At 40.7% G+C, this 15,419-nt stretch overlaps 1 protein-coding gene across 2 annotated transcripts in view; it reads right to left on the reverse strand.

The window, feature by feature from the left end:
- SUSD2 (sushi domain containing 2) overlaps positions 1 to 15,419 on the reverse strand; it is a 900,046-nt gene that overhangs the window by 368,909 nt on the left and 515,718 nt on the right. For both annotated transcript variants that reach the window (XM_078667086.1, XM_078667085.1), the window contains exons 24-25: positions 11,696 to 11,962; positions 10,436 to 10,612 (exon numbers count right to left, since the gene is read on the reverse strand). In XM_078667086.1, the coding sequence (XP_078523212.1) occupies positions 10,436 to 10,612; positions 11,696 to 11,962 (444 nt within the window). The remainder of the gene's footprint in view (positions 1 to 10,435; positions 10,613 to 11,695; positions 11,963 to 15,419) is intronic.

A 15,419-nucleotide genomic window follows, 5' to 3' on the forward strand; every position in this document is an offset into this window, starting at 1 on the left:
TCAACCATGCAGGTCTTGGAATCTGACCATTCTCAGTACTTTTATGACAATGATCCATGTACTTTTTGATGATTTCCTGGCACAATCACCTGACTTTCCTTAGCACCTTTAACACAGTCTCCTTGGCAGCTGTTTAACTTCACTTTCCTAGGAGTCCACAATGTTCTTCTTTTTTCCGGGTCTTTGGCAGAGACACACACTTTTCTAAACTAGATGAAGACTGTGCAGGAAGAATACATTGTATGAATCTAAGTGCTGGTGTGGTCACCTCTCTCCCCTCGTGCTGCACTTAAATTCTATCCAGCCGGTGTGGATTATGGCATGACCATATTTGCCTCTTAATTACTGTCCAATCACTTTTCTGGCCACAGGACATTTGCATACTGAAGGATGAAGAATTGGCCCCCTACATCTCTCTGGCTATGCCATGTTGTGTGGAACAGGTCAGTTTTGATGTTGTAGATGCTTTGCAGCCAGGCACAGATACCCTCAATGCCATTCTATATCAGGGAGCGATAAGGCGTAGTACCCCAATTTCACTGTTCACCAGAAATCAATGTTGACCCCTTCCTGCCTCTCCTGGCCTTTTTTCTGCCTGATGAAAATATTGATTTGGCACAGATGAGTCTCTAGTAACGTCACCATGTGTGGCGGTGGGGAGAGATCTTGTTGACAGAATAGCACAACCCGAATACCAGATTTTTAATTGCATACCTATTCTCTTTAGCTATTTTATACTGCCTGAGAAAGATAATAAAATTGGTGGTTTCAGTTTCTTTAGCTATGAAGTACTTTCTGAGGAAAAGGTCAATGTTGATACATCAATCTCAGTGGCATCTTGGCTTTTCCTGATGAAAAAGAGATTAGTGGTGCCATGTTAGCCTGCTTGGATATCTGGCACTACCCAGGGCAACAGAGCACATTATTCAGTCACACTAACCAAGGTGCCGCCCGCCAAATTTAGAAATGTCTGCTGGGGCTGTGGCCATTGCTAGTATTGGCAAGAACCGTTGTCAGGGCAGTTCCCGTCAATGCATTGTGAGTTTGACAGATGTCTCTGTTAACATGACTGAACAGACTGGCAAACTTACAAAGCTTTTTGCATTTTCAAAAAGAAAATCCCAGATTGGAATGTACTTTTTGAAGAAAAAGAGAACAATGCACCCTTTGCCATGGGAGTTTTCACCCAAGGTAAGGGAGGAATTGATCACTTTTCAATGCCCTTTACCACGAGTTTTCTCCTGGTTGCTATGGGCTTTGACAATTGACAGTATGTCTTTCCACCTAAATTAGGTGGGTGGACATACAGGCAAACCTCCAACAGTCCATACTCTATCGGGTCATTAGAAAAGTATGACCACGGGGATGATGGAGTAGTCTCGGCCATCGTCAAACCTATGGTCCGGCTGATTCTAAACTGGTTGAATGGACCATAATGTTATCAGGGAGGGAACTCCATCACCGTTGCAATGGAGGTCCCTTTCCATCAATGTCAATATTTAAATCAGACCCTTAATCTTTTGATACTGAAATGACATCCTGTTGTTCCACTCAAATAAAGAAAGAATATACAACTGGTTTGAATAAACCTGTGACACATACACAAAGATTAAATATACCATCAATGCACTAATCTAACTCCTCATGGAGTAAATTGGATTTATAAATCGGGTTATAGGATACAAACAAAAAACATACATAAGGTCTTAAAAAAGAAAGGACACATATAACAACAATTTTATATAGAAAATGTGCATTAGACAACTTTTATAAAACATAGCAAACGTACATCAAGAATACATATAGAATACATATCTAGTTTCTACTAACACATAAAAGAAACACATAGGGACATAATAAAGCACATTTACAAACACATATGATAAAAGTGATATACATATTCTTTGTAAGGTTCAGTTTGGAAACAGATAAAGATTCTGGTAGTTGAGATAACATACATAAACAAGGGTTTGAACAAGACATTATACGTATACAATGGATGATGAAAGAGCAGAAGATGTACAAAAGTATATGAATGAAGCCAATCAAATTCCCATGAACACCATATGAGGGATAAACGTATTCGGTTTCATGCTCAACCATTACCAAACGCTATGCAACAAGACCGTTTTTGAGACATTTTATGTACATTTACTTAAATCATACTGATTGTTAGAAGTTTTGGAGATGGAGAAAAAGAATAAGATATATTTGAGTTGGCCACACATGCAAAAACACCTTTGCATTGACATTAGAAAGGAGAAAAACTAAGGCTTTTAACAGAAGGTAAAAGCAGGCAAGAACGGATGTCATTAAAAACAGGCATGTGGATGATTTGTCCTGACACACAAAGGTACATGATACCTTTTTCTCCATGCAAGAAATATGCAAGGCGCAATATTATAAGCATCATTTATATTTAATAGGATAGGAGCTTATGAAAGATGAAGGTCCCAGTCCATGCAAAAGAAAATACGTCAATCCTAAGTACATTAGAAAGAGTCAAACTGATGTGAGGTTTGAGCGATAGCATGCATTATTTGCAAACCAATCATCACCAAACGCTGGTAAAATATCTAATATCCAGGCTGAAAGCAAAAGACAACATATCACGAATAAAATTCAGGCACATTCACCACGCAGGAAATATAAAAGTCACCAACAAAAGAGTGACACCATCCCAAACTATGCAAAATAGGCGCAAGTGCTACAGAGCGAGAAGCAATGCACAGTAAAGACAACTAAGTTACAATACCATAGAAGTAGTCAAATGTATTAATATTTTCAGTAAACATTTTCTCTATCACCTAATATTGCTGGTCAATTGTAATCCACTTCAATAGCAAACTTGTCTTATAGTCATCATTCTTATTCCATGTCATACTCTACTACGAACATGCCTCCTTTTACGGTGCCTCTGCCAGTGTGGATGATCACCTATGCGTGGGTGATGCTTGACTGAGATTTGGTCCAAGAACCTTCCCTTGGGAAAACCACCTTTGACACGAGTGACTATAGAAAACACAAAGTTTTAGTCAAGTTGAATTGATTTACTTTCCGTATTCATCCCTCTCCCGACTGGAACACCCATAACACCACCACCAATATCCACCACCACAATAGCACTGGAGAACTTTAGCCCAGTAGCAGCAGAAAAGGTTTGTGGCAGGACCCTTAGAAGAGTGGCCATCCAATGGCCTGAAGCATAAAAGCTGGCATAGGTGAATGTATACATGAAATATCCCTCTCTCAGGGATTTCAGTCTCACAGTAGGACAAGCCCCATGGGATCGGTCCAAATCGAACATATCATAAATAATTGTCAATTTATCTATTAGTCAGATTTAGAAAAACAATTCGGAAAAGTAATTCCATGTGTGTTTGGTAACTGCTTACACATATCATAGTAGAGAAACGCACCACGCTCTAGACTTTGGAATCAGAAATGTTTTCTTCTCATCTACCTTGCTTGAGAGAGTTCACATCTGTCTGTGAACACTGGCTGGCTAATCAACAGGAAGAGACATCAACTTAAGGGTCCTAATTCCCAAGGCCTTCCAGCATCCAAGGGCAAAGCTTCATACATTAAATCAGAAGTTGCTCCTAGAATGTACATGACATAGGGGATTTCATGAACATATGGTGACTTTCTACAAAGTGTTTCGACAAATATTCAAGGTAATATTCATTATTGTATTCCTTCCTCGCTAAGAACATTTTACACATTGAACGCCCCAGTATCTTCGGAATTCTGGTCAGATCTGTCACAAAGCTGACCATGGATTGATGAGATATAAGTAATCCTGGACATGCTAGCTGGAAGAACGAGGACTGGAGTCTTCTTACAAACAAAGTTAAGGTTATAGGCCAATTTACAGCCCGGGAATAAGACTGAATAGTCGGATAATGAGGCATATTTGTAGAGGTTCCTCCTGATCAAATCAATATACATGTGTCAACATTTTTTAGATGGAATATATATATCCAAAGTCTTCTGAGAACTGCTGTTACAAGAAGATACAAGTTCGGGATTTCTCTTTGCTCTAATTCTATTCAAGTTAGAAAATGTCCAGGATGTCAGGAAGTGTGCTGCACACTGCAGAAATGCAGATTACGAGCAGTTTGTATTCCTTTTAATATTAATGTCATGACAATACCATATCAAAATGCTTGTTTAATAAATAAATAGAGAGTGATTGTTTTAATGAAATCCTGGAAATCCCTGTCAGTAAAAAGAGATGACACTTACCTGTAGGCGGACGGATTGTCCAGTAGGAGAAGACCAGACATGTTCTCTGTGAGTGGAGCACTCAGAAGATGCCAACTTGTACAAGGAGTCAATATCACTGACTCAGGATGTGAAGGACTACCTGGCCCCCTCTACTTGGTTCATCTGCAGAACTGCGGGAAGTTTCTGCAAACCCGAGCAACAGTATGCTGTCCTTCACATCTGCAGTGTAACCTGAGGGACATTTGCTGCCACATTTCGTGAATTGATCAAGAATCAATGATGTCACAATAATGGAGGATGCGATTGACGACCCGGTACCGAAGACGAGAATCCCCTGACTAAGCCAGCGATGCTGCTTGTTCCCAGAGGCCCAGTTTGAAGCGGGAATGTAGTCCATGGTCCAGCTCCCACTGACTAAGACACTGAGAGTGCAAAGTGAAACTGGGAAGAGTGCACAACCACTATCTGCACTGAGTTACATCCAAGTGAACAGGTTACACAGGGCCTGAGATCAAAAGTCTGGGATATTGTATCTTGAACTTGTAAAAATAGGACTGCCATTACGATAAAAATGATTTTCAGTGTGAACTCTTTTGCTTATTTACTCATAACCTGAACAAACGGGCCTACGTAGTACCCTATATGATAGTGAGTTTGTACAAGCCTTACTACTGCCTGGGACCTTTTATCTGTGTCACTACGCTGTAGATATTCGCAGCACCAGAGAAAATTGGGTAGTCCACTATAAACAGTGTGTGGCATCACTCGGGTTTGTATGAGAACCCCATTAACGTGTGTAGCATTTTGTTTGGCTGTGATAAGTATCTTCTTTTTCTTAAGACAAGCAAACTACCTCTGTGAGAAGCCTCTGACTGCTCGCCCTCACTCCCTTAGGCTCAAGTGCAGACAGTGTGTACTTGGCCCAGACTGCAAAGCCATAGTAAGATGGACCCCAGGACTCCAGAGGTAAATGACTTCGAATACATTGGTTGTATCCCTTTATTCCCTGCCAAATGGTATCAGTAAGTCAAATATCTTCTCTACCACCACTTCTATTTATTTATTTAATTTCCCTTTTGGTATGGGCTTTCACCCTTTACCTTTATTGACCAGACATTAATTAAATCAAAATAATGATCTCATACTTCTAATACAGACATTATAATGTTTTTGCTGTTCGTTCCAATTATTTGTCGGTTTGGTCTTGGTTATGTTTTGGTACAAGGTTAACCATAATGCAGTTTATTAAAAAATGTCTTAGCAGATAACAAGCAGTACACCATAAAGCTGGAAAAGATGTACTTTTCTCCACCCATAGAAGCAATTCAATTGTTTCATAGCAACATAACAATATATCCAACCAGAAGTTAATGTATCTGATTAAGAGGCCGTAGTTTCGGTTGTAGCACATACAGCCTAGAGTGAAGCAGTGTACTTTCATGGTCCAAGTGCAGCAACAGTCTTACTTTCAGATTGTGCAGCATCAATTAACACATTTTACCGAGTTTATTCTAATAAACTCCATATTCTAGAGACTACCAATAATAGTTTAATCATTCTCCATTTTCATTTCTTTGTATGGTCCCAAAGGGAAGCAATCTTACCTTGCCATCTACAATTCTTGAACCTGTAACCACTCTACTATCAAGATGTGTTCTGTAGTTTAATACTGAAGTAGTGTATGTGCCTGGGGTTCTTAGTGCATGTTGGTAGCTGAGGGAAAAGAAGGGAAGTGTTACAGCATATTGCACTGAGAAGTATGACTCTTGCTTGATGATAGCGATGATGTGAAACATGGGTTGAAGATGGCCTTTCCAGCACAATATACTGACTCCGTAGAACAAAGGTTGCGTCACTGTCCCTCTGATGCAGGCCAGGTGGAATAGTGCAATGTCACATTGGGGAGGGCCTGTCTGGGACGTCTCTGAAAAAGTCCTGTGCTGAGACGGATTTCACAGTGCTTAATTTGTTTAAAAGAATTAGTGTCTTTGCACAAAGCTCTAATTAGAAGCCTGCGGCAGGCGATATTAAATGTTGGTGCACCTAATACCAATCCTGCATAGTCCTGAATTGACCCCAGGCTTCTTAAATTCACTACACTCACTCTTGCCTGTTCATGCTTTCTACCTTTGCAATGGTTTTTCCGTCTTTCTCTTCTTCCTTCTTTCCCATTTGTGTGTTTTTCCCTCTCTTGCTTTCAGTCAATATCAGATAAGGAAAAATAAGTGCCAGTCCCTAAAAATGAGTAGCCCACAGGCAACCACTAGCTCAAATTAAGCAGTTGGCTTTCAACACTAGTTAGAATGTTTCTATAATAACATTGGGTGGAAAATAAAGCAACGTTTAAGCTACTTGATTGAATTGACATATTGGGCTTGCTTACTGTTGTCCTAAGCAACACAGTTGGCCATAAGATGGACTTTCTGTTTGGGCCAACAGGCATTAGCAGTGTAACCTCCAAGGAACAATTGTGCCCTTAGTTTGGGGAATACACTTCTAATCAAAACAGTATCTATCTTCAGAGGTCTGATGCTCACGGATATATTGCTTAAATGGCTCTTTTCAATTTGTAACCACATGGTACTTAGCTACCATTTGCAGGCTCTGCACTCTCAACCACTGTTTAGTGCAGGTGTGGGGCAATCCTAGGCTGAGTGAGGAAGTTGAGGAATGGAGTGGAGATGGCTGTTTTTGTTGCAACAGTGAATACTTACTGCAGACCATGCAGGGGAAGCCTTCGTCGCATCATTGTGTCGGGTGTGGGGTCTTGAAAAATCCATCCCCATTTCCTGACCAACAGTCGCACAGTGGTGATTCCATGCAACTGAGAAACACTTTAAAGGCCAACGGAGCGATTGTGGACAGGTAATTGTGTGTGTGTTGTTTGTGACTATAGGGGACCATTTCCACAATTCCAAAATATAGTTAAAATTGATATCTCAGTGATAAATCATGCTAAACTAGTCAAAACCTACTGCTTACGTTATTCCATTGGTGCTATTGAGCGTTCGCTGCTAAAGAGGTTATTCGATGACTCACTTTGAGGGATTTCATAATTTTAATTTTTACATTTTTTACGACTTTACCAGTACCACAGTCTCTGTAACCTGATCAGTTACTCTGCTTTATAAGCTTTCCAAGTCTGCATTATTTAAAGGATCCCTTGATTGTTACTAGTCTGAAATTGAGAGATCTGTGTGTCATTTAATTTTCCCAACCTGCACCTGCTAAACAGAGTCCCAGTCCCTTATTATAGAAGAGAATATAAATAGAAAGGGCAGGATGGGAAAATAAAATTTTGAAAGACTTTGGGCCGTGGTAAATTCGATGCCCAGATGTTTTTTCGCTTACTGTAAAGCCTAGGCTTTTATCCAATGTATTGAAATAATGCTATAAGTGACACCGTTTTGCTACTATTATTTGAAGAATAAGTGGACTACAAACACCTTGAAAGCACACCATAAAAGCATTAGAATAGTATCCATTCAGGAGCTACACCTTTAAAGACAATCTACATGAAAAGTGTGTGAACCATTTTTTTTAAATTTTTGCTAGAGTGTGAACCTCTTTGAGTTCCCCCAGAAAAATAAATGTGTGCTCATAACACATGCTGTGTGCAATATCATGTGGGTTTTCGCATCACACCACATACAAAGTTCACTAGGCGCTATGAAGCAGCACCATCCGAACATACCTTTAAAGTATGCTAGCGACCAGTCGACGTAATCAGGTAGCAGCCGCCAGATTGAATGGAGTTTCCCATGTGCCAGTTTAGTCCTCCTACCTGTTTTCCCATCTGTACCCTGAATTGAGAGTGCCTCAGACATCTTTGCTTAGAGGCATCAAAAATGTTAATATGATCCTATTGTGAAGGTCTCATTGGTAATCTACCCTAACCTGAAACTTGACATAGGGAATAATTCCTCTGGGCAGGAAAGGCAGAAGCAAAAGGTTGTCGCGGAAGGTTTTGGATCTCACGGAGGGTTCTAACATTTTATTTTTAATTTACAGACACTTGGGTTTACTTTTACTAAGAATCACACAATGCAGCACTAAGCAACTTTCTGCAGCTTTGCTTAACAAAATTGGTTAAAAATGGTGTATTGCTGTATTTTCATGGTGGCACATGTCAAGGATGTCATCTTCTATGGAGATGCTATATGCTGTGTTTACGCGGCCCTAAACAGAATTTGCTATTGCCGAAAACCCGCCTTACACCCATGTTCTTGACCTTGATTGATGTGGCGTTTCATAGAATCCTAGGGGTGTTTGTGCTCTTTCCCCTCCAACATGACCCTTGTGCAAAAATCATGAAGGGTTTTAGTGCTTTGTGCTGCAAAAGATTTTGGGGCATATTACCAAAGGTGGCGATAGGCAATTATCGCCGGTTTAGTGGCCGTTTTCAGCCGCTAAGCGGCGATAATTCTATCGCTCTATTAGCAAGCTGTCGCTAACTGATGTTAGCGACAGATTTTAGGCGATAGCGAGCGGTTTGGGGACCGCTTTGCATGTCAGCGATATTTATCACTAATGACATGCAAAGTGGGCAGTCGCTAACGTCGCTATCGCCTATTAGCAAGGCAGGCGTTGCGATGGAAATATTCCCGCTATCGCCAAAAACCAACGCCTGCTCAGACCAGTTCTTAGCTGTTATCCAATGGGAGGTGGATAACATGGCTAAGATCATTTCGTCGCTAATGAGCGAATATCTCTGTATTCTCAGTGATATTCACGCATTTCGCCTGATTTTTATCGCTTTTGAGATAAACCTTGCTAGTAGCAAGTTATCTCAGCGTTAAAAACCGGTGATGCGCGGCGATAAAAATATTGCCGCTATCCCTACTTAGCGATAAATATCGCTATTTGTTGGTAATATGCCCCTTTGTGCTGTGCTCATGTCAACATGTTTACTGCAAATTGCCTTTGGGCACCAAAGTTGATAAGCACATTAGTACATCTGCTTCTAAATTTCAGCAATTTTCAAAAAATATATTAAAAAAATTCTCAAAATGCTGTCTTAAATAGCTTTGATGCAGGTCTGATAAAACCATGCCAGTCATGCCAAAATCGGACCGGTTCTATCTTTTGGCCCAATTAGAATAGCGAGCATTCAGTGTCGGTCCGGACCGATACCATGATCAGGCCCTTTATCGCTACATTTTGATTTTAGGGCAAAAGGAGGACATATGTAGAGTATGTGCCTCCTTGTCTTTAAAAATATTTGTTTTTCTTTGCATAAGTTAAGAAACTCGCCATTTTAGTGCAAAATTATCTTCCTTGCAAGATATAGTTACCTTGAGTATTTACAGCATCCCGGTTCTCAAAATGACAATCCATACCCAATCAAATGTAGTATGCCGTGCCCTATTCACTAAAAGGATTGCTTGTAGCCCTAAATGAATTTATTGTGGCAGATTTCGGTGCCAGGAGCACAGATAAAGCTGCATTAGTAAACCCCACACAGCATAACAAAGCAGGATTGGCTTCGAAAGATTCTGAACACCCAAACATATGTACATTTGTGTACATTTTCAAATTATGATCAGACGTCTTTCCATCTAGAAATGGTCAGGAAGCAACTCTAGCCTACGACCAAAGGCTGGATTACCTCCACACTCCCTAACAAAGAAATGTTTTTCTTAAAGAAGAAAAACATTTTCACACTGACAAAAAAGAAAAAAATTTGCATTTGCAAAGCGGCTCCATTTTTCCTTTGGCAATCTACAGTATACCCATTTCTGTAAGTGGGACAAGGGCCCTGGGATGTGTCACATGACAATCTATGTGGAATTCCTGGAAACCTATGGCTGGTGCTGCTTTGCAGTTGAGTTTCTAGGAATGCTTGTGAATTAAACAAAAACGCAAAAGTACATTCAGGTAGAACCCAGAAAACTGTTGCCTTTTAGATAGTGTATGTTTTTGTTGTAAACCTCAGAAAGCTGAGCGTAAACTGTATGGAAAACTGGGATTACCACACTGCCCTACCTATTTAGCACAGAAAGGGCGATCTGAAAACTGGCTTTAATGGAAATCTGACAGTTTCAGTCAGGCACACGCCAGGATCTGCCTGGGCCTTTGGTCTAACCATGCATTATTTAGCAGGAGTGCAGGATCGGTGCCATGCAGCTAAACAGAGAAACGTCAACATAGTGTGCAAAGCAGATGCACGACATCCACATTGTGAGAAAGGCGAACATGCCCTTACCTGACACACACTGAGGCTCTCCCTCTGTCCAGATGCCATTGGCCTGACATGTTCTCTCTAAAGGCCCCACTAGGATATAGCCTTTGTTGCAGAAAAATGTAATGCTCTTGCCTTCCAAATAGGTCGTCCCTCGCTTATTTCCGTTTTTGGGAGGAGCCAGCCAGCCACATGATTTCACTGGAAGGGGACACAAGAGAGCCGTGTTGGCAACAGCACAGGATGGTGACTGGTGTATGAAAAACATGTGGTGCCCTGCACTACTTTCCCACCACCTCCTTTACTTCACTGTCTGAATGTCCTGCTGTAAGAGCAGTGCTGCAGATGGGGAATATTACATTAGTCATATATTATATCACAACTTTGAAATATTCCGTTTTAATTTTATCTTATTTTTTTCAAACAAAATCTTTAAAATATTCTTACTTTTTATAACTGTACAGAGAGGTGTGCTACATGATCTCGATTTAATTCATTGAATAGGTTCCAGTCAACATAGCTTAAGGTTTACAGAGCATTAATGGTAATGAAGGCATGTACTCTTCTCAAACATTAAATATGACACTGTTTAGTATTTAACTCTGACAGAATGTTTTTTGTGAGGGATTTTCTTTGGTTGGATGTCTTTCATTGTAAGTATTATTTTCAACCTTTGAAACAGGAAATGGCGTAAAATGAATACAGGATGCCCAGCGTACGAAAGTTACACAGCAGCAAAAGTATAAAATAAAAGGCTGTCCATTCGTTTAGTTTCGACAAAAAGGAAAAGGTCTGTCACAGTACACACCATCTGCTGTGGAAACGATTGATTGGTTGTAGTTTCTTCGCATTTGCATTACAATAGGGAGATATTGTAAACAGTGGTCCAGTATACTGTTCTAAAACGTTAGAGAGTTAAAGAAGGGGGCTGTGCAGAGATAGTGGGGATGAAAAAGTAGTCTTCCAGTTTAGATGTAAACAGAATTGAAGTGGTTTAGCACCAGAGCCCTCAATCTAGGTGTCAAGGAAGAAACAGGTGCGTAATAGACTTTGAGACTGAATTACACCGTGTCAATCACCTTTGTGCATGCTTTGGCTTCACATATGCCTCATCGAGTAACCTTAGAGAAAGTGCTCTGGCAAAAACAGGGTTCAAACCGTAATTTTCAAGGAACCTGTGGTTGACAAATAGACACCAACTCAGGTTGAGCCTTATTTGAAACCAAGAAGGGAAGCGGTGGAAATGTATGATGTCATTGGGGATTATCACCGTCACAGCTTTACCTGGTTCCAGGCTTCCAACCAGCTTCTGATGACGTTGGTGGGAGATCTTTGTGGCATTTCCCACTTCAAGGCTCCTGGTGGCGAGGACATCAAACTTACAGAAATCATCATTTTTGCAGAGCGCATGCATGGATGGTGTAAGCGGGTCATTTGGATCCTCATCCACGTTAAATACTGGTAGAAAGTGAGTGTCATGCTTGGATTGGTAGAGTTCAATCAGGTGCTGCGAGTCATAAGTGAAGAGGGAACTTTCATTGGTGACCGACCCTGAAAGAGGAGGCAAAACAGTATCTCAATGGTGGGCTTGTATTAAAAACTACAGTTGGGTTAGGTAACATACACAGAATATAAAGAAATGGTCTGGTCATCTGCAGTGCCCAAATTACCAAATGCACTTACAATAACCCCCAAGCTAAAATGGATGCATTATTGAGAGAACCCTTCATTCACATCACATCACATTCTGTGCACGTCTCTGGGATCTCCTTGATCACCAAAAATCAACATATCTTCTCCAGAACATAAAATGAGGTTGCTCATTGTACCCAATTTTAAAATCTCCATCAGGTAAGAACCAATGACCACTTGTAAAGGCCTTTTTCATCAGATGCATCTAAACGCTCACTGACCTTCAACTTGGTCCTCATTATGAACTTGGCTTCTTTATTCCATCATACACACTGCACCCTAGGATTGTGAATCTCCTGATCAGATATATACCTTGTACTACATCTTGTCATTACCTAAGAGACCTTTGTATTTTTCTTGATGCAGCCAATAATCTCCTGGGAGATTTATTTAGTCCCACATCATGCAACAATTATTCTAGATGGGGGCTTTGCTTTCCCTGTGATAACTGCACTCTAAATGGGCGTTGAAGGAGCTTCTGCTGCCCTGCGTGGAAACCGCCCTAGTACCTGTGAGTAGATCTCCTCCAAAGCTGGAGTATCTTTCCTTGGTGAAAGACTACCAGATAGTCGTTATGATGTGGCAGATGGCGGGTGTACGACATTACAACGCATGCTTTTACATCGCATGCTTTTACAACGCGAGTTTTACAACGGATACCATTACAACGCATAGTGCTTTGGGGCGCTGGATAGTGAATTATTTAATTTACTATTCCAACTCCAGTCCCCGTGGATAGTAGGGAAGGTGTTGGATAGTAAATTAAATGTATTCCCTATCCTAGAGCGCCCCCCAGCGCAATGCGTTGTAATGGTTTGCGTTGTTAAAGCTGCGATGTAAAAGCATTGCGTGGTAAAAGTTGCGTTGTAAGTGATGTTTCCCGGCAGATGGCTGAGGAATGTGAGAGAAATGGTGTAGACCAGAGGCAAGCGAGATTGCCGTTTGGCCACTGTGAATAAGCTGAGTCCCACTCGGATGCACCAACAACATGGAGACTCTAGAGCTTGATAAAGTGTCTGAAGGACTGGAGCAGTCAGATATGCTGCAGTTTATGGCAGCAGTCCTTCTGGAATTGTTGCAATTTTAGGTTCTGTCTGCCACTGCATTACAAATGGCCCACAGAAAGCATTCTCAATGTCCTCAAAAATGCACTTGTGACTCATCATAGCCTCCTTGTTTCAGCACCAACAGGTGAGTTTGGCGTTCTCACCGGTGAAGAAAGACAATGAATCACTCATATAAAAAAATACAACATTGTTACCTCAGCATATTTGACTTAACCTAAATGCAGGAGATTCCTACTGCTGTGTTTGCAGCTCGAACAATGGGTCATCAAATAAGAACTATTGGAACTAGATATGAGGTTGATTATAATGGAAGGGCAGAATGAAGACTAACTATGACTTATAAGACTTATAGAAATTTCTTAGATCTCCTGTTAACTCTGCAATAGATACAGCATGCCCTGATGATTGATTTGGAATGGAACCAATGCTCCGGTTTGCCGCAAAACTCTTTGTGGGGATAGGAGAAGACCCGAGTGATGGGAGAATGCAATTAGAATCCATCACAATATGCTAGGCGGACAAAGCAACCATTGGAGAGTCAGATGCATAAAGACAGAGACAAGTATAAATCTCCCATGCAGACATATTCTACACGCTTGAATCGATTCATAGAATGACTAGTTATAGTGGGCATGGCCCATTAACATCTGGTCTACATGTTGTCATGAAGACTGACCTGTCTACGAGGGGTTGGAACTGACACTTTGAAGATGGTTGTTTATGCAGTACAGTATAGGTTGTCTGGAACTCTTTTGGAGACATACTTATATCAGATAATTATTGAATATGAATATAGTGCTTGCACAATCTATTGAGTGTCTTATAGTGATTACAAGAACTTTGGGTCTTTTTTCAGCCCGGTTTTCTTGCGGGGTGGCCGTTGTCGGGTGGGGGGGGTTTCTGTGATTTAAGCATGCCTTCATAAAGGTTGCAATAGGTTCTAATCATGCTTTCTAGGATTTGGCTTAAATAGACACATATTTGTCATGGATATCTAAATATCTGCGAAAGCCATCCTATTTCCCCAATTCTACAGACATCAATTTCCAAGTATGCCTTTTTACTCATATTCCCCCTTTTATGCCTTGTGTCATGTATACAGACCAATCTGCCAATTTCATAGTACCCTGCAGACACTTTCCTCTGCTGTTTGATGTTCATATACATTGATTTTGTGATTGTGATAGTTTGCCTTTGAAGGTGGAAAGTGAGAAATGGGGCATGGCACACATCCAAAAGATCTTATAGTAAAGTTGGTTAATGTGAACTTCCTCATACTTTAAATCAAATGCGAAAGTACCCTGATGTACATGACAATGAAACACCCAGTCATAGCAATGCTGTAAGAGACACACATCTTGTTCCCTACTGAGTCTGACAAACTAAGTGGGAAAAATATGTTTTTTTGCTATAAAGGGCATTCTCTTGACAAATGCATCGGCATACTGGAGAGGTAGTGCATCTATTTTTTCCCAAAGGACACTTCCTTTCCACCTTATAAAAAATTGGAAAGACCATCAGAATGTTCTGTTATTGGTAAAATGTTGACAAAGGGAAGAAAGAGATGGTGGGTGTAATCCATGCTTCACATATCTGCCAGGCTGATTGATTTTTGGCTCACCTATTCAGAGATTGAACGGAATTCGACTGGAACAATTTAAATTAGTGGTTGGTAGGAACTGGAAAATAACAGTGGCTCCCATCTTGGATAGGTCAGGAAGGCCTGATTTTATTAACAGTAGGTCTAGAGGTATTCTCTAGTGCACAAGTAGACATATGGAGTTTACTGCACCTAGGAACAGGTATGTTACCTGCAAAGACATCGATTACTTCCTGACATTGTACATAGTATCTTTAGATTTTATCTCTTCTGAGATCCTAGTGTGGTGTGTCTGACCATGCCCATGCTGTTCTTTGGCTTCCTTGATCCTGGTATCTCCAGGCATAAAGTTGTGGAGGACGAATCGGGCAAACTGTACTTCCAAAAAGTCCGAAGAGCAGCAAAAATTTCATTGCATTTGGCAGATATTTTTTGGGTCAATGAGGGTTCGGTTAAATTGATACAAGTCTTGTGGGTGAGAGAGAAGGACTCAATGAAAGAGGAATTGACGCGTGACTCTGCACAACACTGAAAAGAGAGCAGAGACAAATACGTTTTATTGGTGATAAAAGTAATGGACCTTATATCGAGGTACTATTCTACTCCATTGGCTCCTCTGTTGAGAGAGCAGTCCATGGCTAAATATGAT

The sequence above is a fragment of the Lissotriton helveticus genome, chromosome 11, assembly GCF_964261635.1.
Source record: "Lissotriton helveticus chromosome 11, aLisHel1.1, whole genome shotgun sequence".
Lineage (NCBI taxonomy): Eukaryota > Metazoa > Chordata > Amphibia > Caudata > Salamandridae > Lissotriton > Lissotriton helveticus.